The sequence below is a fragment of the Tetranychus urticae genome, chromosome 1, assembly GCF_039701765.1.
Source record: "Tetranychus urticae isolate SD_2017Ah chromosome 1, NJAU_TeUrti_SD_1.0, whole genome shotgun sequence".
Classification (NCBI taxonomy): domain Eukaryota; kingdom Metazoa; phylum Arthropoda; class Arachnida; order Trombidiformes; family Tetranychidae; genus Tetranychus; species Tetranychus urticae.
The window spans coordinates 28,728,886-28,753,107 of record NC_142958.1 but is presented as its reverse complement, the minus strand read 5'-3'; the positions used below and the strand labels follow the sequence as shown (position 1 = coordinate 28,753,107).

At 31.4% G+C, this 24,222-nt stretch overlaps 1 protein-coding gene and 2 long non-coding RNA genes across 3 annotated transcripts in view; 2 read left to right on the top strand and 1 right to left on the bottom strand.

Annotated features, from left to right (window-relative positions):
• Positions 1 to 17,510, top strand: part of LOC107369708 (uncharacterized) — a 49,346-nt gene extending 31,836 nt beyond the window's left edge. Inside the window, exons 8-10 of the mRNA XM_015937681.3 lie at positions 14,002 to 14,068; positions 16,099 to 16,356; positions 16,863 to 17,510. Of these exons, the coding sequence (XP_015793167.2) occupies positions 14,002 to 14,068; positions 16,099 to 16,356; positions 16,863 to 17,069 (532 nt within the window). The 3' untranslated portion in view covers positions 17,070 to 17,510. The remainder of the gene's footprint in view (positions 1 to 14,001; positions 14,069 to 16,098; positions 16,357 to 16,862) is intronic.
• A 2,337-nt stretch (positions 17,511 to 19,847) lies between these two features.
• LOC107369738 (uncharacterized) lies at positions 19,848 to 21,574 on the bottom strand. Its single transcript, XR_016197977.1, has 4 exons — positions 21,334 to 21,574; positions 20,995 to 21,165; positions 20,598 to 20,937; positions 19,848 to 20,409 (listed from the first exon to the last, which is right to left on the bottom strand). It is a non-coding gene; the product is annotated as an uncharacterized LOC107369738 (long non-coding RNA).
• A 305-nt stretch (positions 21,575 to 21,879) lies between these two features.
• LOC149094908 (uncharacterized) lies at positions 21,880 to 23,191 on the top strand. The gene is made up of 2 exons (XR_016197976.1): positions 21,880 to 22,095; positions 22,195 to 23,191. It is a non-coding gene; the product is annotated as an uncharacterized LOC149094908 (long non-coding RNA).
• The last annotated feature ends 1,031 nt before the right edge of the window (positions 23,192 to 24,222 follow it).

Genomic DNA, 24,222 nt, shown 5'->3' with positions numbered 1-24,222 from the left:
ATTCCAAGTTTCTAAAGCAAAACTTTTTCTTCTTTGCAGCAATTAGTCTTTTCGTTGAGAATTTCATTTAAAAGTTAGAAAAGTTTGAGTCAAAATCAATTTTTGATTTAAAGTCGAGCAAAAAAGTTCTTTTCATTTTCGGTTCAAAACTCATTTCCAGTTATCAATGGAACCTTTGAATGTTATCAAATTTCTTAACTAACCTCTCATTATTTGATTCGAGGTGGAAATTTGTTAATATCTAAATATATATTTATATATATTTGTGTTAATAGTAACATTTCTTTTCTTTTCTTAGTAACGATTTTTTCATTTGCCAGTAAAAGCAAAATAATAATGTTCATGTAAATTTTTTTTCTCTCCTTTTTTTCTTCTTCTTCTTTCTTCACTTTTCTCTGTTCAACAACTTTTCTCTATTCATTCACAGATGAACATTGCTTTGAATGCTAATATTCAATTCTAATGGGAGAAGATGAGGCAACGAGGAAAAGAAAGAAAAGAAAAATTCTGCCAATAATATGAATATTAGCTTGACTGAGCATCACACAAGAATCGTTGATGTATTCAGATGAATATAATGATAGTCAACTCGAGGAATTTCACTTTTTGTTCACTTTCGTTTTTTTTCATATTCTTTCAAATTCTTATTACAATTGTCACTTTTGATGGAGTAAAAGGAAAGAGAGGAATACAGTTGAACGAAAACTGTTTTCATTGAAAAGTAAGGCAAACTATCGATAATTGGACAAGTTTCATTGAATAATCGAAAAGGAATTTCAAATGGAAAAGTTTGTAAAGTGAAAAATTTCAATTTTCTCCTCTTCTCTAATGAGCACAATTTAACACTTTGACAATTGATAAAGGTGTTTAATGATTAAATTTATTTGTCGACACAAAATGTCCAAATGTCTGTTTAATGTCCAAAACGTTTGACCATCAAAGTTGACAGAAAAGTAAAGAGAATGAAAAAGATTGAGCAAAATGGGGTTAATTTTTAATTCTGACACAAGTTGAATGACATGAAAGTGTCGAGTAAAATTGTTTTCAACTTTACCCTTTTCCAGGTGAACATGACAATGAGATGAATATTTTATCAATAAAAGTTGAAATTGAGTTTTGAAAATGTTTAAATGAAAGTAAAGGAAACAATTGCCAGATGAAAGACACACAAAAAAGAGGTTTACTTTTGCCTTTTGTTTATCTGTTTGTTGCTTTGATTTCAACAATTCAATAAGTACAATGAAGATCAATTTGATTTCACATTATTTCATTTGATTCCTTTCAGTGTGATCATTATTTTCACCATTGATTCCAATTTCCCTATGGATCATTATTCGTTTCACCTTTTGTAATCCTTTTTTTCTCCTCTTCATCTTGTTCCATCTTTCCTTTGCTATGTGTTTTTTTTTCATTCTCATCTTCCAATCAAATAATAATTGTCAAAATGATGTTACACTTGTTTGATAAATGATTTCAAGCCATTTCCTATGTTCATTTCTCGTCGACTTTTTCCCTTCTTTCCTTTTCATTCCTTTTCTGTGAGCTATTTTCAAATGAAAACTTTTCGTGTGTCAAATGTGGACAGTTTTGTTTCCCTTTATTTCGCATTCTCATTCAATTGGTAAATGATGTTGTCCAGTTTTTAAAGGAAAAGTTGAGAAATGATTCAAGGCAAAAAAAGGTTGACTTTTCAAGTTAACAGTTTCCAGCATTTTGTTAAGGTAAAAATGATACCTTTGAGATAACGCTGAAAATGGATGAAAAATGGTTCCTCAATTTGGGCAACGGGAAAGGGAGTAAAGGATAAAGATTAATGGGCCATTCATGTTGATAAAATGCATTGAACACAAAATATTTTTCCCTTTTTTCTTCTTCTTTTTTCTCATTCTATTTCTTCTTTTTCTTCTTGTTTTCATCTTTCAAGTCCATCTATTAAATTTTTGGGAAATCGTGAAAACAGGCAAAAAACGGTTAAATGTTGATCATTTTTATTGTTGCTTTAATTTTTTATTCACTTGCCTTTTCTCAAACGCCTACCTTTTCCATGTCTATTTTGGGTATTTTGTAAGGTAAGAAACACATGATTACTTTAATATTGATGAAAGTCTCTGACTACTTTATTTCACATCTTGTAGCTGTTGGTTAATTTTTTGAGAAAAAAATGACTTCATTTCAAGAATCAAATACGTGATGAGAATAAATGTTTGGTTGCAAAAACATTTACAGTTTTGTTGGTAATTTAAAGTGAATCTTTGGTGCCCGTTAAAAGGTGCATTTACTGATTCAATGACAGTTTAAAGTTGGCTTATTCAACCAACAGGGAAGAGCATTGTTCGTGAAAGTCATGTTAATTGGTACTTTTGGTTGTTGATTTGAAAATTTCATGCAAGTATACATTGTACAACAATGAAATGTCCAAAGTCAGTGTTTCGTTTCTTGTAAGTCTTTGCTGTGTTTATTTTAAGGAAGGAATTTTGTTCGTGTCTTTTCAAGGCTAATGAGTTTGACTCTGATAATCATTTTGATTTCAATTTTGATACAAAAGTTCAATTCTCTTTGCTTCTCATCCATGCAATTTTATGCCTCATCAGTTTACTATACAATTGTCACCGAATGTCTTATTGCATTTGCTTAGTTTAAAAATCACATCATCTATTCGTGTCATGGTGTTGGTAAATTATCAGCTTTGAATAGCAATATCTCGTGACTATGTTATTTTGCTCATTATTTCAAGAGAGTTACATCTTTTGAACAATCCAAATGCGATTTTCCGACAAATCAAGCTTTTAAAGTCGTTTTTGAAAGTTTCCGTAGTTCAACTTTTTGTAGGGAAAATATTTATTTTCCGGTAAATCTGAAGCTGATAAAATCTCGTTGCACGTAATTTCACTTATTTCAGAAATTGCATAGCAAATGCAAAATTTTGCTTCAGCTAAAAGTTTTTCTCTTTGTTTTCTCGTCTTGGTTCTGGCAAGCTTTTTAATTCCGGAAGACACTTTAGCACCTTCAATCGACAAGATCATCTATAAAAATAGTCCTGTCATCATTCACGCCTAGGTCCGTGTTTCAAGACGGGTCGGATAGAGTGTCGATCTACTGACCACAGAATCACTATGTTAACGTAAGCTTGCCTCTTTTACCAACAAACCACCAAAAGCCAGCCAATCCATGAGTTGTCTCAACACCAGGTAAAGAAACAAACATTGTCAACGAAAGACTAGTCGGATTCGTCAGAGCAGATAACAAGCAATGTTGACCCTGTGGCAAGCTTTTTAGTGTTGGGTTAATGTAATTCAAGCAGAGGTTATCTTCATAAGAAGGTTTGCACATGTGAGGATCCGAAGATTGGATTGATCCTGAAAAGATACGATCCTATCGGGTCTGCTTGATATGAGATTCGCAACATTCAAATATTTTGTAGACAAAAACCAGGAAAATGATATCGAAAGAAAAGTTTTGAAAAAACGAGTTTTCGCTTCAAGCCTTTAATAACAACATTTTGCATTCCTTTAGACTTTCAATCTTTTTAAATTTATCACTGAAACATGTAAAAAATTTGAAATTTCACAACTTGAATAGTAATCCTGGTGCAAAGGTAAATTGATGAAACAAAAAGTGAGAAAAGAAAAGATGAAAGTTATTCGTATTTAAACTCTTTTTCATTCTCATATTAATACATCCCATTTCAAGACTCAGTTTTGGAAATAAAATGAAATAAAACAACATTTATATTTCTCAGTTTTCCATTTTTTACCTCCTTTTATCTGTCTATATTGAGATGGATTTTTATATTATCACAGCTTATCGCTATTCAGTTTTCCTCTTCTTTACCCACTTTTACTTTCAATGAAATGATTATAATATTTTGCTTAGCATTTTGATGACATTTTCTTCTTGTTGCTTCTCATTTTTTTTCTGCTGCTTTTTGCCATTTTTCAGATGACTCAAATTACCTGACAAGAAGAGAGAGAGAGAGAAGAAAATTTTGTATATTTTGCCTGATAAATTCGGAATAAGAAATGGCATGAAAGAGAAGAAAAAAGAAGAAGAAGAAATAAGATTTCATTTTGTTCCGTTAAATTGAGCGACTCTGACAAAAGTCTGCAAAAAAAGGTTAACCAACAGAAGAAGGCAAAAGAGAGGAAAGAAAAAGGTACAAAAGTAAAGATAAACTTTCAAGATTCTTTATCATTCCCTGTTATCTTCCCTGTTAGCCTTGATTCATTTTAGTTTATCTTTTTCACTTTCACTTGCAGTGTTGAGGGAGTAACAATTTTTTCTCATTCCATTTCCAGATTACCGTCAATTCAACCTGTAAATACCCTGATTTAAAGAGGTAAAAAGATATTCAACTGACTTATGTTTTTACCTCAATCCTTGTAACAAGGTTTTGTTGAGACAAAAGGAAAGAAAAGAAAACTCAATTACAAAAATTTCTATTCAACTTGATGAACAGAACTTTCTCTCTTCTTTTATCAAAACCTCAATCAAACGGGAATGATAAATATCAACCAGAGTGACAAAGGGAAAAAGGTTAATCAATTGTTTAAAGGCAAAAGATTATCATTAACATTACAACTTACATGGAATGATTTTTCAAATGAAATTTACTTTAGTCAATGTCACCTCGAGTCAAGACGTAAACATGCAAACACGGAAAAGCATTAGACTCGAACTCTTCTCTTCTCTTTTTCAGGTAAACTCGAGTGACACCAAATTAGCACCAAATTGATTCAATAGATTAACCTAATTAGATTGCCAATCAACAGTTTTTAAACAGCAAACCAACAAGTTGAAGAAAGAGAGGAAAATAGAGTTTTCCAAGTTTTGAATAAAAGGTGAAAAATGATTCAATTTGAAAGATAATCAAATTGTCTAGTCAAAGGGTTGACGTTAATCAATAATGTTAATAACTGATGAAACTTTTCACCATCAATTATCTCAATTGCATTGTCATATTGGCGAAATGTTTGCCGAGAGAAAAGGCAAAATCCATTTACAGTAACAATGTTTAGCTTTTCAATTAATCATTCAAATGATTACTTTATATTAAAATATACATTTTTATATTCAAAACACTTTTGTCACTCTTTTTTTGTGTCCCAACAGTTTGGGCAAGTTGTTGGCTCATTGTAAATGGTATCAAGCTTAATGATAATAAATTAGTTCAAGTTGACAATTGGATGCAACATTTACTCTGGATTCATTTTTTTCCCTTGTTTGGCCTCATCTTTGATTCCCATCAATCGTAACTCACAAGTCTAGCTTCCAGCTCTTTTTTTGTTCATTGAATAAGAAACTCGAGAAATTTCAGCTCATTTTTCATTCCAACATTCAATTTTACTTCTCTTTTTTTTCATCAGTTATTTTCAGATTATGATGATGATGATGGAAAGAGTCGAGTTATAAAGTTGTCTTTGCTTTGCTTGCACTCATTTTGTGTCTTCCTTCTTCGCTTTAAACTCAATTTTGGCGTTTTTTTCCTTCCAACCTTTTACCTCAATTTAACCTGAAGCTAAATTTAATATTTCCATAAATTCATAAACTTGTATAATGCTGTATTCAAATGAATTTACACTCTTTGATAAATGTTTGTGGATTTTTTTTCTCTTCCATTGAAGGGAAGCCAAGAAATGATTTGGGAAAAAGTTTTCACTCTTTTTCTTCACATTCATCAATTGCTTTCCTTTTTTCAATATTTTGTTATCAAATTTGGTCCATGATAAGCGAATGTAAATTAGTATTCAATTGAAATATTGCACAGTTAATGTAATTTGATCAATTGAATTGATGAAAGAGAATCAACTTTTTGATTGAACTAATGCAATTATTTCAAATTGTTTCAATTGCTTAGACAGCTAAATTGTCTGCAAGAAACTTAATAATTGTACAATTTGATTAATATTGATCCAAAGTACAATATCAAGTTTAACCAAGAATCGGAATCTCTTTTAATAAAAGGTTTCATCAAAGCTAACTCAAAGTTTAAGTGACTTGACGGGCAAAGGCAAACATGTTTCATCGGGTTATTTTGCATTATTGTGACTAAAAAAACTAATGTTGCCATTTCCAGGACAAAAGTTGACTCATGATTACATTGCAATCGATTTGATTGCGATAAACATTTCATCAAAAGTCATAGTTCAAGTCTGCTTTGAAATTGTTGACTCAAAGTTTCGTGTTACATCGTCGGGTTATTTTGAATTACATTATTGAAACCTTTGTAAAGTGTTGCGGATTATAAGATCCTTATTAATGTTAAACATCTAATTGAGTTGATTTTGTATTTGTTGAGTTAGTCAACATTCATTGTTAACATTTAGAATCTCAAAGTGTAAAATTACATTGAATGGTAATTACGATTTGAAGATCAATAATTTATAATACAACCAAAATTTACTTCAGGTTATGAAGCCTGTACGCTTCCGCTGTGCCACTCTGCAATTGCTTTGATGACCAAAGATCAACGGATAAAGCTTGATGTTTATGTCTTTATCGATATTTAGAGTTAACTTGTTAATGCATGTTGAATCGTTACTCAAGTCAGCTCTAATACGTTAAGAGCTTAAGATATTAGATCAAAATTTAAGTATGTTAATCAACATTTTTCATTAGGAAGTTGGGTACAAATTAAAGCTTAGGATTTGATTGATCAATTGTATAAATTTGATTGAGCTTTTCTTAAAAGCTCGTGATTGATTTGAAACTGATAGTTTGAGGCATTTCATGTGCACATACCTAATATTTATAATAAACTGATGCAACTGCAATCATTGTATTGATTTCTGAAAAAATATCCTGAATATTTAAAGTTGATTATATCTCGAGGAAAGAAAGTTGTATTAGAAGTGAACATTTAAAAAGACCATCTATTATTGCTGAATTCAGCAATTCATCACTCCTCTGAAAATTCAGGTAGGAAATTTGTTTGCCATGAATGAAATTTTCTTAATCTTTTCTGTTTTTGACCATTCATCATTCTGTGCATTCAGTTTTGTGCAACTTTTCAAGCAAGTCCTGCAAAAACAGGCAACAACATGATAGCTCATCTTGACTGTTTTCAATCTCATCTGGTCAACATATCTGCATTTTTCGAGCTCAACTTTGCTCGCCATTTTATTTATCACCACATCAAAATTCATCTTCTTTGTTCAGTCTTTTTTTTCTCTAAAAAATGCATGGAAATGATGATGATGATGGTTAATATCCATATGATTTTGGGTGTAAAAGTTTCGATTCTCAGATCATGATGATGAGAAAAGGAAAGAAAATGATTTGCGAATTTGATTATTTTCTCACATCCAAGTTGATCAATGAAACATGAAAATTCAAAAGTTGTCCCAGCATTATATTGTGAACAAAATGATTGTGACAAAATGAGAAATATTTTCAATCTTTTTCTTGACACTAATTAACTCATCAAACAACATTGAACACAGAGGCAAACAAATGTGATCCAATGGATGATGACACTCAAAAGTTATCAATCAATAATCCTGCTGTCAGTTGAATGACAAACAACAAAACAAAACTCAAATTCCAATCATGAACTGACAATCATTTTCCTTCTCTTTTCCTATTCACTCCCTTCAAACACGAACAATAATAACATCAATGGAAACTCCAAGTTTCTTCACCTTAGAGACAAAAGTTTACTCGAGTTGCTTCCTTCATGGAAATAAACTCGACTCAAAACTACAGCAAAACACTTACTTGAATCAATCAACTAGCATGACTTTTCCAACCAGTCTGGCCCTTTTGGCGAAAATCAAACATCATGAAAGAACAAAAAAAACGACTCAAACAGTCAAATTTCAATTCAATTTTTCACCAAAGAAAATGAATTGAAAAATATTTCTCCAAAACTCGAAAGCAATGAAACTGGAGTTGCAATCAATTTACAGATTTGATAAACTTGATGTCAATAAGTTTACGATCAATGATCAATCGACAAATGACGAAAACTTGATCGAACATTACTTTGAGAAAAGAATGAAAAAGTTTCAGAATTTTATTAATCCCGTCGATTGATGGATCAAAGGAAAATGTTTTTTTCATGTTTTCTGAATACTTGGCAACTTATCTTTTCTCGCCATGAAACTGTTCCTCCTTTTGTTCACTTTCAACCAATTGATTATCCAATTGATTATTCAAACGAGATATTTTCATGACTAGATTGGAAAAGATTATTTGAAGGGAAAAAAAGTAAATTGAATAAACGGAAAAACGGAAAACTAGATATTCATTCACAGAGTAATCATGAGTTATTAAATAGTGAAGCCAAAATGATGCAAGTGACATGAAAAATCATCAAAATGATAGATAAAAAAAGAGTTAAATAGAGGAAAAAAAGTAATAGAATTGGTGAAAATGAGAAATATTATTTGCCAATATTCAATCATTATTCTTGCTGTTCATTTAATCTCATTTTTTGTTGCTTCTCCTCTTCTGATTCTCATTCAATATTATTACAAACCTGGCACTTTATCTGTTTCATTTGTTTGAGATGAAACAAAACGAAAAATGAAAAGAGCAAAAATATTGAAAAGAAAAAAAATGAAGAAAAAAAAGTTCATTTCAGTTTCTCTTTTTCCTCTCCCTTTGCCTGTTTACCAATAATGTTTTATCTCATGTTATGTTTCATGGTGCAAAAAGGTTTTGTACTCATGAATTGAAGATCAATCATCTTACCTGTCACCAACTTTCAATCTGGAATCTGTTTGGAAGCGAAAAGAGGCAAAAAAATAATATTCATATTTATATATATTTATATGTAATAATAGATGCTAATGTTTACCTTTCAATGTTGGGAGTTTTCACAGTTTTGCAGTTGAAAACTTTTTTCCCTTTTTTAATGGATAATTTGATTCTCAATATTTTCGTTTGCGCTTTTTTACCTGTCACTATTATCATCACTTGAGTTCACTCAATGAGCTTTTCTATTGCTGAATATTGAACCGATTCAAAATGAAGTTGCCAGTTGAAGTAATTATGGAAATTGAATCAAAATACTTTGCCTTCAAATGTTGGATACACAAGATAACTCATACACAAGATGATCTTTGCCGATTCACTTTAATTGACTGGTTAAATTGTACATCAATTATACTTGTATTTATGTGTTTATCATTTGTTATTTCACAAGATTATCGTTTGATTGGTTTGCCACAGAAACAAGGTTTCAATGGTTACAACTGAGCAAAGTAAAATTGATAACACAAATGTAACCATAAAGCTTCTCAGTAATAATAATCATCATGAGTACAAGAAAATGTTGCTAAGACTTTTAGATTGCAAGTTTTTTTTCATTTGTTTGCCTTGTATCAAAATATTGGTAGATTTACTCGTAAAGGGATTGATAATCAAGTTACACTCGAGGCAAACTTTTTTTTACGCTTTTTTGCTTCTGATTCTTATAAAGATTATTACTTTTCCTTTCCTCTTCCTTATCAACTTAGCCTTTCGTACTTTATTTTTTTTTGCTTTTTGCTTCAAGTCGACTCTGCTTTATTTGCTCTAATCCATCAAAAGGACCAGGTTTACTGACAAAATTATAAGATTGACCAAATATTAATAACATCGAGAAGGAATGAGTGAAAGGTTCCTTTTTTTCACCAATTTTCTTCTCAAGCTGAACAAGTTGCCAAAGTACTGTTCAATAGTTTTCAAAAATCTGGTTCCATAACTGCACGAAAGGCGATCCAAGTTTCAATTTTAAACTAAATTTTCCTCGAAAACTGTTGGTCAGAAAAAATGATTTAACTGCATAAATGGACTCGAGTTTTTATGAACCAGGTTGAGACTCGATTGTTGACTCGAAATAAAAAGTTTTACGGTTTACTTCTTATTGTTGTCACAGAAATGCAAAATAACCTGAACATTTTCATGTGTTTGACTCGACAGTGAATTGAACCGACAGATTAAATTGTGAACCTTTACTTTTGTCTCAGATTTTAATGTTCACCCAAGCTGATTGTCAATTATTTGTGCTCTTTTATTTACTGGCAGTTTTCATGGTAAAGCATGAGAATGGTCAGATGATTATGATAGTGATGATTAAAGATTACCAGAAGATGTTTCTCTAAACCATTTCTTTACAACAATAATCCAATGATTGATGGTCAATCAACAAGCGCTTCTTCCAGTCATTCAAGTGTCTTCCTCAAAACATTATGCCTTTTCAATTTACTTGAGCTACCTTATTTTCATCCAACAATCTCCATCTCTATCTTCAATGTCTCTCAATTTTGCTTCATATCTTTCATTTTTCTCATCTTTCTATCCTCTTCTCTCTCTCTCTCTCGCCTTCTTTCCCTTTGACAATCTTTATTCAGCTCAATTCATTGTTCATACCGTTGTCTCCATGGATTCAATTAATGTCAAGAATTTTATGCCCTCAGAATAGAGCAAGGCGGACAAAATGGTGAAAGAAATTTATCATCAACAGATAAAAAAAAGGAGAAAGGCTTAAGTTTACTCATTATCTGAAAATTTATTATTTTCATTAAAGGTGATCTTGATCAAAATACCCTGATCAAGCAAAAGTAATTTCAATTTGCAACAAATTCTCACCGCCAAACAATGTCGGTTCATTGTTTAACCATTGTCAATGTAAGGTTAGGTTCGGTTAGGTTAGGAAACCAAATGAATAATAACAAAGAGCTTCATGTTTGTTAAAGATGTTTAATTGGTGAACCTTTTGCTGTTCATCTTTTGCTCAATATTAAATGTCTTTTTGGCCATTTCTGAGACTTGCAGGGTAAACTTGCACTCTAATCTTGACCCATTACCATTGATTATTATTGATTGTAGCAAAAAGCCATTTAAAAACAAAACAAGACAAAACTGTTGGTCCAAGTTGTTTAAAGGTAAATGAAAGGTTAAACCAAATGATTGTGCTCAAAGTAAAAGCAAACTTTCATCTAATGGATAGTAATGACGACAAATGAAAGGTGATTGCTGTAGACTGAAGATGATGAAAAGGGCAAAATCAGAGAGCAAAAAATTAGATGATCAAGATGAAGAAGACGATGGAAAGGAAATAAGGTGAGGAATGATGAATCGGCAAAGACCTTTGATTTATCTCTTCTCAACTCAATTGGGCCAAACTGTGTATTTAAGGGCAACTCTGAGAAAAGGTAACAAGGTAAACATGATGATACAATTTAACTAAACTACTCACAACTAATTTAACCATTTTTCTTTGCACATTTGCTCTTCTCTTACCCATTCCATTCATCATCATCTTTTGTCTTTCATCCTTTCCTTTTCCCTTTCATCTTCATCTCCATCATTATATTAATATCTTTGTGTTTACCTTTAATTCACCAGAGACATTATATGTTACATTAGAGTCACAATATTTGTACAATGTCATGTAGCAAAGATAATGTCATGAAGAGAAGAAGAAGAAGCAAAAAAAGATGAAACAAAAAATTCATAATGAAATGCTCATAATCATGTAAAGTTACTCATTTCAAAGTTTCAACTTTTTCCTTTTCTTTCCATCTTCACATTGACATCAATCAACAATTACATTGAACTTGAAAATTAACTCTACTCTTTACTCGTTCATCATTAACTTTATCAACTTCAACATCATTAGATATTAGATTTTTTCATCTTCTTCTTCAGTCAACCTTTCCTCATCTTCATGTTCATCATTTTTTTGGCCAACATTTTTGTCTCGCTTACCAAGTCTATCAAGTTTACCTTTTTTTTTCGTCGAGTCTCACTTTTCACTTCTTAACCTTACCTTTTTTTGCCTGCAAAAACCTCCTTTTCCTATTATAATTGTCAGTTGATCAACTGAACAGTTGACAATTTTAGTTGACTCTTTATTGGCAACACTCAATCAATGACAACAAAACAAAAAAAGCTTTCAATTTCAACTTTTCTCTGTCACATTTGTTTGCCCAACTTGCTGGTCTTTTTGCGTCTCTTTGGTTATTTCATAACTTTTCAGGGTAAAATTGGTGAAAATGTGAATATTGTAAACTGTGAATATTGGCCAATGAATCAAGACCAACTGTAGCTTAGCCATTGTCCAGTTAATGGATGAAAATGATGATATTGATGAATATTGACAGCTCCAAAGGGATGTTACATTTGTGTTTGTTATCAATACTGGCAAGTTTCTTGCGATCAAATTGATTTTCCTTTTCTCTTCCATCTTCATCTTTTCTTCCACTTCTTGCCCAACAACAGCCATCAACATATCAATGATTGATTGAGAAAATAATCATCTTTAATTGCCTTTTCATTGATTCATTTCACAAATCAAATTTAAAATTAACCTTCACCAGAACAATGACAACAGACGAACCAGTTAATCAAACAGATTCATGCAATATTTGAGTCTAAATTTGAGTCGACTTCAAGTTTCATTTAAAAGATGAATTAAGACAATTTAGTTATTCATGAAGGAAAAGATTGATTTTTTTCATTTCATCTTTTCAGCCTAAAGTGAACAATAAAAAAGGTTCATTGGAAATTGTTTGACACAAGAAAAGATGTGACAAAGGTAAATAAGGTAAAATGGTGATCATATTGATGATGATGATAATGACTCTGACAATGAAGCCAATGGAAGGTAAAAAGAGTTGCAATGCTTCAGGGTTTTACCTGAACAGCGACTAAAATGACAATGTTATTTATCATTATCACAGTTTCCTTTTCCTTAACAAACTTTCATCATCTTTCATCATCCTTCATCCTTCCTCATCTTCAATCATCTTCAATCATCTTTATCCAGAAAACAAATTTCTCTCTTCAACCAAAATTTCAAATGTCAAATCACAATTTAAAGCAAACCAGCAACAGTAAACATTCAAGAGAAGGGTTAGACTCTGAAACGATTAAATAACTTTATAATTTCATATTAATATCCAATTTGAATGCAAGAAAATTTAGAAGAAAATTGATTCAGAGAAAAGATTGAAACTGAAAAAAAGAGCGACCCTAAAAATTGAATTCATCTGGCGTCTTTGCTCTTCAATTGAACCTTTTTTTTGTAATAAATATCAACTTTCCCAATGTATACAGCAATGACAATGAAAAGGATTTGCTTGTAATAATAAAAAATAATAAGTAAACTCTTCTTTTTTTCATGCCAAAACTCTGATTCTTACAATTGAACTTTTCCAAAAGAAAAGAAGAACTTTCAATTGACAAAATTCCATCTTCACCATCATCATGATCATCATTGTCATCTTCATTCCATTGTAAAGTTTCTCTCTCTCTTCCTTGTCTCTTCATTGAGAACCAGTTTTGGATATATTTCATTGAACCTTTCAAAACTCAGCATGAAGTCAAGGGAATGAGATAGTTCAGTGTGTTAATGTTTTTATCTACAACAGTTCAGCTCAAATAATCAGGGGAAAAAAGAAGTTCACAATTTTACTCTTCTTCTTCTTGGCGATCATCATCATCAACATCATCTTCATGAGCAATTTTTTTCTCTTCTCTGGTTCAATATTTTTGCCTCAAAGGAGACTTAGACTTATGTTGATGAAAAGTGCATCTTCTGTGTATAATAATAAAAAAAGGCAACATTTTTTTTTATTCACTGGTTAATGCACATTGATTCATATTCATTGAATCAGAATTGATCTTTCCAATCAGCTTTATTATCTTCTTTTCATTTCTTTTCTTCTTCGCCTTCGCATTATCATTATGTTATTGACACTGTACACTGTTTACAGCCTTTAAATAATGCAGTATTGATTACATTCATTGTTGTCATTAAGATGTTCACAAAGGTTGAAACCTTTAAATTTTTAACTCATTTTACTTCAGCTTCAGCCTCATGTCTTCATCTTGTCTTTTCACTTTAACCATTCACTAATTAACTAACCATTGTCAGGTTAATTGTAAACATTGTCTTGTTTGTTTATTTTTGATTGTTGTCTCAACTTTTACAATCACTTGAGTCAATTTTCACTGATTTATTGTTGTCTTTCAATGCCTTTAATCATCTCGTTTTATTCATTGTTTTCCTAGTTGCTGGATGTCCATTGAAGGTGGAATGATGTTTTCCTTCATTGTGCCTGTTTCATTGCTTATAATGGTAAGTAAAGCTGTTGGTTTAGTTGAACAATTCAATTTTTGGTGAAAAATCAGTTCCAGAAACTCTGTGGGGTAACGTCATCTAGCGAGTTGCAATTGAATTAGCTTTGGTTTCTATTAGCAACAGTTTGGGTTTTTATTTTTAACGGTTTTGGCAAATTTCTGGTTTGGTTACCTTTTTTTATCCATACTGTGAAAGATTCGTGATGATACAATTTGTGTCATGTTATTTCGTACCTCAACTGTAATCAATGTCGTTTTATTGGTGTTCCTGGATAAAATAAAATGACTTGGAAATACCTTGAAATAGCTAATTACTATTTTTAAACATCATTCTATGTGGTGATTACTTTGATAGATATTGTTGCTTAAACATGTTAAACAAATATTTTTAAGTCAGTGATTTTCCATTTCAGGAAAACTTGCTTCTTTTAGTTGATTTACAGTGGTCCGGGTTTTAGTTTATTTCCAAACTTTCCTCAATTATGTTATTGTGTAAACAAGTAGTGATGGTTAACTAATGTATCTAATGGAAAGATCAAATGTCTTTCGTTTTCAACTAAACCTGAAAATCTTGCAGCCATTAGCATCCAAATCTGTATTTATATATTCTTTAGTATTTTCATCGAATATAATTGTTAATCTTTTTGATAAATTCTAGTTTCTTAATTTGGAAGGAAATGCATTGGAAAAGTACGGCCACTATTCAAATCAAAAGAAGCAAAGGCAAAATAATCAGAAGGTTAAAGATGATTAAGTAGCAATTTAAACTTGTCAATAATTAGATTTACAAAGGCAAAACAAAATATAAACACTTTTTAGGTTGAATTGTTAGGCAAGTTGATGAATCTAACTAGAGCTTTTGATGGGCGATAGTTCATACGGAATCAGAGGATAAGCATTTGAATTATACTTAACACGCTTTACGTAGTCAGAGTCAAAGATTTGTTTTTGATAAGTCTATGGATCTAAGATTTTTCTATGGATATTTCATCCGAACACCTATTGATAATTTTATATGAAAATTTTACAAAAATCCTGAAACAACATGATAATGTAAAATTTCAATGAATTAACGAGATCTTTCAATTCTTATAATTCTTTTATTTTAATAATTCGAATCACATCAAATCCATTTTTTGAAAACCATTGCAAAGTTGAGTTGAGACCCCATTCATAACAAAATCAATAACTAGTGATACCAAACGAAATAAACTTCAGTTTACTGTTATCATTTATGCTGCATCGAGGCCATCAACGCTTTTTAGTCGCACCAACGTCAACTTCGGCAGCTCCATCCACTATGTTATCTACGGCCATGTTTCTTCCCACCACCCTTCTTTTTCTTGGCATCTGAAAGATGGCCAGATAAAACAATGAGAGTAATGAAAAATATTAGAGTCACAATTTTCGTCAATTGCATTTTAACTTCCTTTATATTTTTATATTGAATCACTCCGAATGAAACCTCGTAAGTTTGAAAATTCAACTAATAACTTTACAACTGACAATTATTTGCGAGTTTGTGGCTTTTATACTCAACTTATATTTGTTTAAGAAGTCACCTTTTCCCATTTATTTTTGTCTGAATAAGTAAAAACCAAGGCGCGAGGATGTTGTTTTTATTGTAATAAGTACGATTCATGTTTATTCAACTTCAAATTTTGATAAATTAATATCAACCAAGTTGTTTAATGTCATGAAAATTTGTTCATACGACTTCGTTCAGCTCTTGCAAAATATTGATCTATTCATTTGCAAGTTTTCGCACTGAGTATAGCAAATTCCTATCATGAGCTAGAAGTGCTTTTTGCTCAATAAATTCATCCAAACCGAAATTCTGCCAAATTATCAAGTAAATTACTTCCAAGTTTCAATTCACATTTTCATATTTTATTGTTTCAAGTTATCTCAATTTGTTGCTGAAGTTGCTATTTGACTTGAAAACAACCATTTCTGTTGGTTTTGACCAAATTTTTGTCGTAAATTCTTATCCTTTTTCAACTAATTTACTTTTCTTGTTCATTTCAGAGCAACACTGTAACCATGTTGTTGATATTGAAACGCTTCTTTGCTTACAAGCCTATTACACACAAGATTGAAATTGAACGTGTTGAACCTTCACTTCGATCGGGTGTATCATTGTTGCCCTTTTTTGCTGTCAACTGGTTTTTAAGTGTATTAGCCTTAGAGGATACGGCGACAAACATTTTTCAATATTTATTCTCATTTTGTAATCTAATTCAGCATCTATTGATTTTCCTATTCCACTGTTATCAAAGACCTGAGGTGAGTAAATTAAGCTTTTAATAAACAACATTTATCTCTCACGAAAAAAGGGTTTTCACTTGAAATCAAACTCCAGCAACTTGAGGAAAAGGCAACAGGAATAACCCAAAATACCAGAATCTATAATCTAGTTAATTAGCTTGTTATTTCATCAATTACGTTAGCATAATATTAGATTGCAGATATCAGTTAATCAGGGGTTAATTTTGTTTACCATTGCCGTTATTCAAATATTTTGAATTTGATTTTATATTACAAATGGTTTTGTAGATTGACTTGGAAACGAAATGCTTTTTTCCTTTGATATAATTTAAAAGATTGTCATTTATTTACAATAGATTTTTGATTTATTTAACTTATTCAATAATTCAACTCTCAAAGTTAATTATGTGAATATTTGCTTTATTTTCGAGTCACAAGCCTCAATAGTTATGTATTTTTAACCAATATTGATCTGGTTTTACTGTTTTCCTAATGTTATTACCTTTTCCATTTTATTTATTCAGATTCATCAAATATTCGCAATCTATTTCTATAATGGTAATTATAATCGGACCGACAAGTCTAACCTGAAATCAAAGAAAAATTATTGGTGTTCAGCAAATTGTGCCACTGTACCTTTGTTGATCTATTCAGATGATGGATCTAACCGATTACCAGAAAACTGTTTTGAGGATCCTGCTAGTGACATGGGAAGGTTAAAAGATCAATGAGACAATGTTGATAATTAGCTCAATTGATAATCGAGACTTGATTGACTCAACCAATGTCAATGTCAATGGATTAAATATGATTATTGATATTGTTAATCAATAATTGGCGGATTATGGAAAGCAAAAATAACGTCTCAACGATCATCAGAGTGCCAAAAATGACTCCAATTGATTTAGCTGTAATCTGGAAATTTCAGCTTCTCAATAGATCATCTCATCTATAATGAAAATAATCATCAAAATGAATAATTTCACATCAGTTATTCTGATAAAACATGAACGTTTAGTCAACTCTTTTTTCCTTTGGATTAACTCAGTCTTATTTTCCTTGTCCTTTGTCCTTTAATCGTCATTAAATCATGATTTTATTGTCCAAAACGTGATAATTATTCAAATTGTTTAACTGCAAGAAGAGACAAGAATAAATTATTAAAAATTCAATTTAAACAAAAAGGTTGATTCAATAATCTGTTCATAACTTATGGAGCTTGTTAAAGTTACCCGAAACCTTCTTGAAAAAAATACAATTGATCCGCAGCTTTTAAAACAAGAGCTAATTAAGAGCTGATTTCAATTGAATTAAAATTGAAATGTAAATTCATCAAGCTAATCAAACTGTAAAATTAAGTCAATCAAGTCAATTGGAAAGCTTTCGTTTGCGGAGGAAAATTATAAATTGGAACAATTGACTGGTAAGATCAAAGCTTCAACGTGTCAAAATTGGTGTAAAAACAATTGAAATAATTAGAGAAAAGATTATCGGAAAGAAATTCTGAGGATAAAATGTTGTGAAGCATAACGATTAGGATAAGAGGATAAAGGGTTAGTTACTGATGGTTTGGGTTCAAAACAGAGAAAGACAAAACAGCGAGAGACAAAATAGCGAAAGCAAAATAGAGAAAGTCAAAACAGCGAAAAACTCTATGCGCATGTGTAAGTAAAAAGAAAACACAAGAGATGGCGCTAGAAAAAAAGTTTAATTCACAGAGAATCAAAGTTTACACAGGCCAATCGAGCCATTAGGGCATTTTAGATATTATTTAATTAATGTTCAACGACATTTTAATGAAGGGTCAATGGCGACGCGCATAGATTAGACAAGCCGTTTTGTACTGCGCATTAATTTATTAAACTTGTATAATATTTAACTTTATCAAGAAATTCTATGACCGAAATGCGATTTTCCGTGTAATCTTCCGTCAGAATAGCAATTCTGGCATCAATATCCCGATACTTCTTATTCTGAGGTGGACGAGATCCATGGGCAGCGATCAGAATTTGCACTTCGTAATTGTTTTGTTGTTTAATTAGATTTTCAATATATTGATATAAGTTCGCGTGATTACGACCGACGGCTTTGTTTAGTCCATGATGCCATCCTTCAACATGATTATTGGTTCTCGGGTCACTATCTGCATAATGATTCCATATTTCTTTCGGGAATCTAGGGTCACCATACAAATATGTTGTCTCGAAGTAGGTCAAAAAACCAATCATATCATCATCGTCTGGCGCTGAGGCCTTTATTGCATTGTACGCATCAACAATATCTTCGGTTTTCAGAAATGGCAGAGCCGATATTCTTTTAACGGAGAGTTTAACATTGTCATCATTGGCCTTGTAACGATTTACCAAACCGAATTTACCAACATTTCTCCATAGACTTTGGCTGAAGTGAAATAGGCAGCATTTCAATTCGCAGAATGGGAAAATTATATTGATTGCCTTGATTGTGGCAATTTCGAAGTCGGTCGTAAATTTTGTTGGCTGCCAGATCAATCCCAAACTTGTGCAAGCATCTTGAACTAGCCTGAAAAGTCTGATATAAGTTTGCATAGAAGCGTCTGGTATCAAGGCGTAAACGACGGGAATCATGACCTCATTTCTCATTACATGAAGAGTATAGAGAGAATGGAATAATAGCGGAACACTCTTGAAAGTCCCATCGGCGTAAACATGATTCGCTTCACACAAATGACGTAAAAAGGCATCAGTAGCGAAAAAAAGAATTTTATCATTACCACCATCTGAAACTTTGAAAAACTTCTCCGTGGAGCTGAATTGTAGATTAGAAGGTATTTCAATATCGTTCAATGATTTAGGCAAACTTGGGAAACGTGAAGCTCGAGCTCGAGCAATTGTCCTCTTCATATGATGAAAACTTTTCAGGGCCGGAGCGATTTCCTCTTGAGGCACTGGAATTGTGTTCAAAACTTTGTTAGTTGCACTGTGATAAGTTAATTTCAAATTACAATAATTATCACTTTTAGCAATCTCTTTTGCAGCATTTCTTTGCTTAATTTCAATTAACTTTGCAGTATCTGGTTCATGAGAGTGTTCAGTAATAGAAGAAATGGTATCACCAATTAAATTAACTTTGCCTTTACAATTTGGCTGAATGCATGACCAATATGATTTATCATCAATTACTTTGGTCTTTCGATGGATGTTATTGCACAAAACTAAAAAATTGCCACCTTTGTTGGATTTAATTAGTTCATAATTAGCCATGATTGAGTAAAAAATTTGATTGAAAAAGATTGAATAAAACAATGAAAAATTGCCAACTAAATGAATTGAACAAGTTTAGTTTATGATAAACAAAGCATTGAGTTACCTTTCACCTAATTCTATGAAAATAGTTTAATCAGTTTAATTGTTAAGCTTCTTTAATTTAAACGCCTTATTATCTTTCGCTATTTTGGCTTTCTCTGTTTAGACCTTCGTTATTTTGACTTTCTCTATTTTGGTTTCTCTGTTTTGACCCCTTACCGTTACTGATTGTTACTCCAGCTAAGATAATAAATAGGGAAAAACAATTGATTAGTGATACATTATTAATAATGTTATGTGAGTTCAATTTCTTGTTTAACCTGAGTTGTTGGACATTGAAATTGAAGAGTGTTTCTATGATGACAATTGGTAAGCAAGAGTCATGAATTTAAGTTTTCAACAGCATTGATTGGAGTTTTATCGTTTCCTTGTTCTGAAGAGATGGAAAGATTAAAGCCTAAGGATATCCAATGATTGTTAAAGAAAAATGTTGAGATGCAAAAATCTATTTATAATATTATACTGATAGGAATGCATCGACAAGCCAGGAAACCACTCTAATGTACGATTTGCCCCATTGATATAAAAAAGAGTTGGATTTAGGTTCGACTCTTGAAAGGTGAGGTGATTGAATCAAGAATTGTGAGAATCGTTTGAGCACCGATAATCAGACCACCAGATATGATTTAGTTAGACTATTGAACAATCAACTTGACATGAAACACAGAATAAGCAGATTTCTTTTCCAAAGATGAACACATTTTGCTTTTCATCCGAGATGTAATGGCTGTATAGAGAGATGAAAAAAGTATAAATTAGATTGGAAATGGTTTTACGTTTGACGTTAATGGTAGCTGATAAAAAAGATGGTAATTTGATTCCTTAAAATCAAAAAATTTTCCTTTAAGAAATTAAATTATCTCCATTGTCCGTAGGACAAGAATTTTGAATGTTTAAATTGAAAGTTAAACATACTCGTTTTGATTGCCATTCAATTTGGCATTGCTTCCTCGTACAACAGATTGTCAATTAGTTTACAATTCAAGGTAATCGGGAATCGTATGAACAGCTTGCAGCTTGATATAGATTTAATGTTAGAAGTAATCGTTGCTACTAGTTGAGCCCCTTTGACGTTAACCTGATGATGTTGATCATCATGTTATTCATTCAAGCTGAATTTTTAATCCTCTTCTTTGACTGCATAACCTTTGTTTCTGGGTAAACAAGAAATTTTGAGAGTTTGTAAACATCGTCTGCGTCATTTCTTCCTTATTTTCACTGAATGATCGTCATCAATAGGTGCATGTAAAGAGTCCTAGAATTTTCATGGTATTAGTCTTTTGAACTTAAAATTCTCCATCATCATCCCTACCACCAAATGGTTTCTTAAGTCCCATGATTTTGTCCCTTTCCAGCCTAGTGATCAGCTTGTTGAAAGCAATGGAGAAGTCCAAAGATCACCAATTCCATCAGGCTTTAATTGTTCTGCTTGTTGAGACTTTCCGACTATTGTGTCATTGATGTGCACGAGGATGAAATTTATCTGGTAAAAAATGGAAAAAAAATATTAGATTAATAATGTCTCCAAAATATAAGAAGCAAATAATGCAATAGCTACTATTATATGATAAAATACTATGAAAGAAGCAACCCTTTGACTCTTCATGTCTCATGATTAAACTTTGGAATTGAGTTGGACATTGAATCTTACTATAATTTACATCAAGATAAGGTTATTACACATGATGATAGACCAAGGAACTCTCTTGAAATTAGAACAAACAAGCTAGAAATAAAGGTAAATAAGACTTTTCCTTCAACAAATCATGCACAATCCTTTGGATTCTTGAACTGGAATAAACCTCAGTTAATGAGGGAACACATGCATCACAATAAGTACACTTGTTAAAAATCTTGGAACGTTTTTATTTTCAAAACATCCAAATCAATTAATAATACTTCAAGTTTTTGAAATGACAAAAATTAAAAGAAGGGTAAACAAAAGCCTTGAGAAGCGCAATTTTCACTCACGTGAAACTGTACATCAGATGTTAAATCTTCAATGATTGTTATAAGGTTACCTCAGTAAATTTATGTTTACAATCAATTAATATGCGATCAGATAGAAATTAAAAAGCTTCAGTTATCCAAAAAAATAGTTTTTTGTCTAAATTAAACAAAATACAATAAATTTGGTAATCCTTTAGGTTCAAATAAAGCGGTTATCAAAATTACTTAGAGAATGCGTAAAGTGGTTACAGAACATTGCATCATTAGTTTATTTTTGCTGTTCCAAACAACTGATTAAAGTGGGTTGAGTTTAACAAAACAATCACGCTATTATAATTTTGTTGATTCCACATCAGACCACTATTTTCATCATCATAATAATTCGCCCTTTTTCTCACTAAATTTCATCATGTAATCCAATCTCTGGTTTTGTTTGTATGTTTGGCTTCTTCAGATTTTCATGGTGAGAGTTGCTCTTCAAGCTAACAATATTTTGATGAATCACATAAATTGATATCATATTTAACTTTTCTATTGTTTTTTTTCACCCTTCTTATTTCAGTGTCATTGTATTGAAATCTATGATCAAATGGAGGAGATACTGATTCTGTATAACGAAGTGGATGGTTTGTTCATGAACACAGTTTCACTCTCTCCAAGTTGTTGGCCTTAGGCTGTACCAATCTATTTACCTGGAACAGATAACCATCATGAGATTACCTTTAAAAGACTGATTAATCAAGGTTAATCTTCCTGTAAATCAACAATAAGAGTGTCACACTATTTACTTACTTGGTTTATTGGTCCATACATGAGCTGCATTATTAATGGGTTGCGCCAAAACCGACTCAAAAAAAACAACTGATATTGTTGGCGATAAAATTTATTGGACTGATTAACAGTATTACAACGACTGATTGGAAACATCAGGATATTAGATTATATGATGGAAAGCTCCATTTAATTGAACTCAAGCCTAATCTATTCACATATCATGTTTGTGTGAATTTGATTCAAGACGAAATACCAATTTATCATTGGAAATTAAGATGATTCATAAATGGCAGATATCGTGATGTTTATTGCTAGTTGACATCATATCTAAATCAACTTAATTCTAAAGGTTATTTTTTTCAATTAGTCTCTTCGTCGTTTTTTCCTGTTAGACAATGCTAATTACTCATTAATCAAGGGTTGGCCAGATTGAAATAGCGGGACAAAAAGCAAAACAATCACAAGAAAGCCAAAGAGAAAGCAGTTGAATGATTTTATAGTAAACACGGTTTTAATTGATTGAATCATGTTAGACAATCAAAATAGACTAACCTTGAGACTGTGTATTATTTGTTTCATCAATTAGATAATTAGATAATTAGCTAATTTAATAATATAATCTTAACCTTGGTAGTCTATTTAGGCATCATTTTTTTAATGAATCAGTTGTACTTTTTGATCAATAGAGACGCGGAAAATGCTTGTGTTTATCATGAACATGCAAAAGCTTGTCTAAATTGTAGCAATTAAAAATGATCAACGGTAGGCTGATTGTGGCAATGAAAGACCGGACCATTAACAATGTCTTACAAGCAATTTACAAACCGGCAAACAGCCACTTCGTGGATATCCGCTTTAAACGGAAAAGTGGATTTACTCTTGAATTTACAAACAGTTAGATCATGAACCTCAAGTACATTCTTGTGGTCCTCTCAAATTGTCATAAATTGGTTTTTATTGTATTTTTTGGTAAGTAAACAGTTAGATTATCATCTAGTTAATTTGAGGAAATTTTTCGTCCAATAACTACTGTTATTTGATTATTTCAATGTCTTCTTTTGAATTCATTTATCAGGCAAGAAAAATATTGCCTTTCATTGTCAGTGAAAATTTACTTTTTGCTTAGTCTATTGTTTGACTGTAATATTGATTAGTTTGACATTAACATTGGTAAAAGATAATTCAAATACTCAGAAGAAAAAAAACTGAATATTTTTCAAATAATGTCACCTAATCACACAACTTTGAAAAGCATTAAAAAAAATGGACCATTAATTATTTAAGCAAATGGTTTATTCATTGGTAATTATTGAGTTTGACAGTTGAACCTTTTTGACTTGATCACAAAAGAAAGTTGAATAATTACTATCTGATACAGAACTAAAATGATGTAATAAAATGATGCAAGATAATCATGAATTTACCATGAAAAAGGCATATGCTGAGTTGTCCATGTAAACAAAAGAATCATTCTGCAACAATCAAGACAACTAAAGCGATAGACAATTTGGTAACCAAGTTAGTGTAGGTAAACCCAAAACCAAATGATTGATTAACATGGTTAAATTTATTCAATTGTTTTTTCCTTAAATATTTAACAAATCATATTTACAATCATTAAAAAAATGCTCAGAGACTTTTGGGTTTATTTGGGTTTACTTGGGTTTATTTTGGTAATGAACAATATGGTGAAAAGTGAATGAAAACGAGATTGGAAAAGCAGAGGGAAAAGCCGGTTCCTTACTTTCAGCTCTGGTCCCGAAATTTGCTCTCCTTTTTCACTTCTAAAAACTGGTAATAGGAGGTGGAGCTTAAT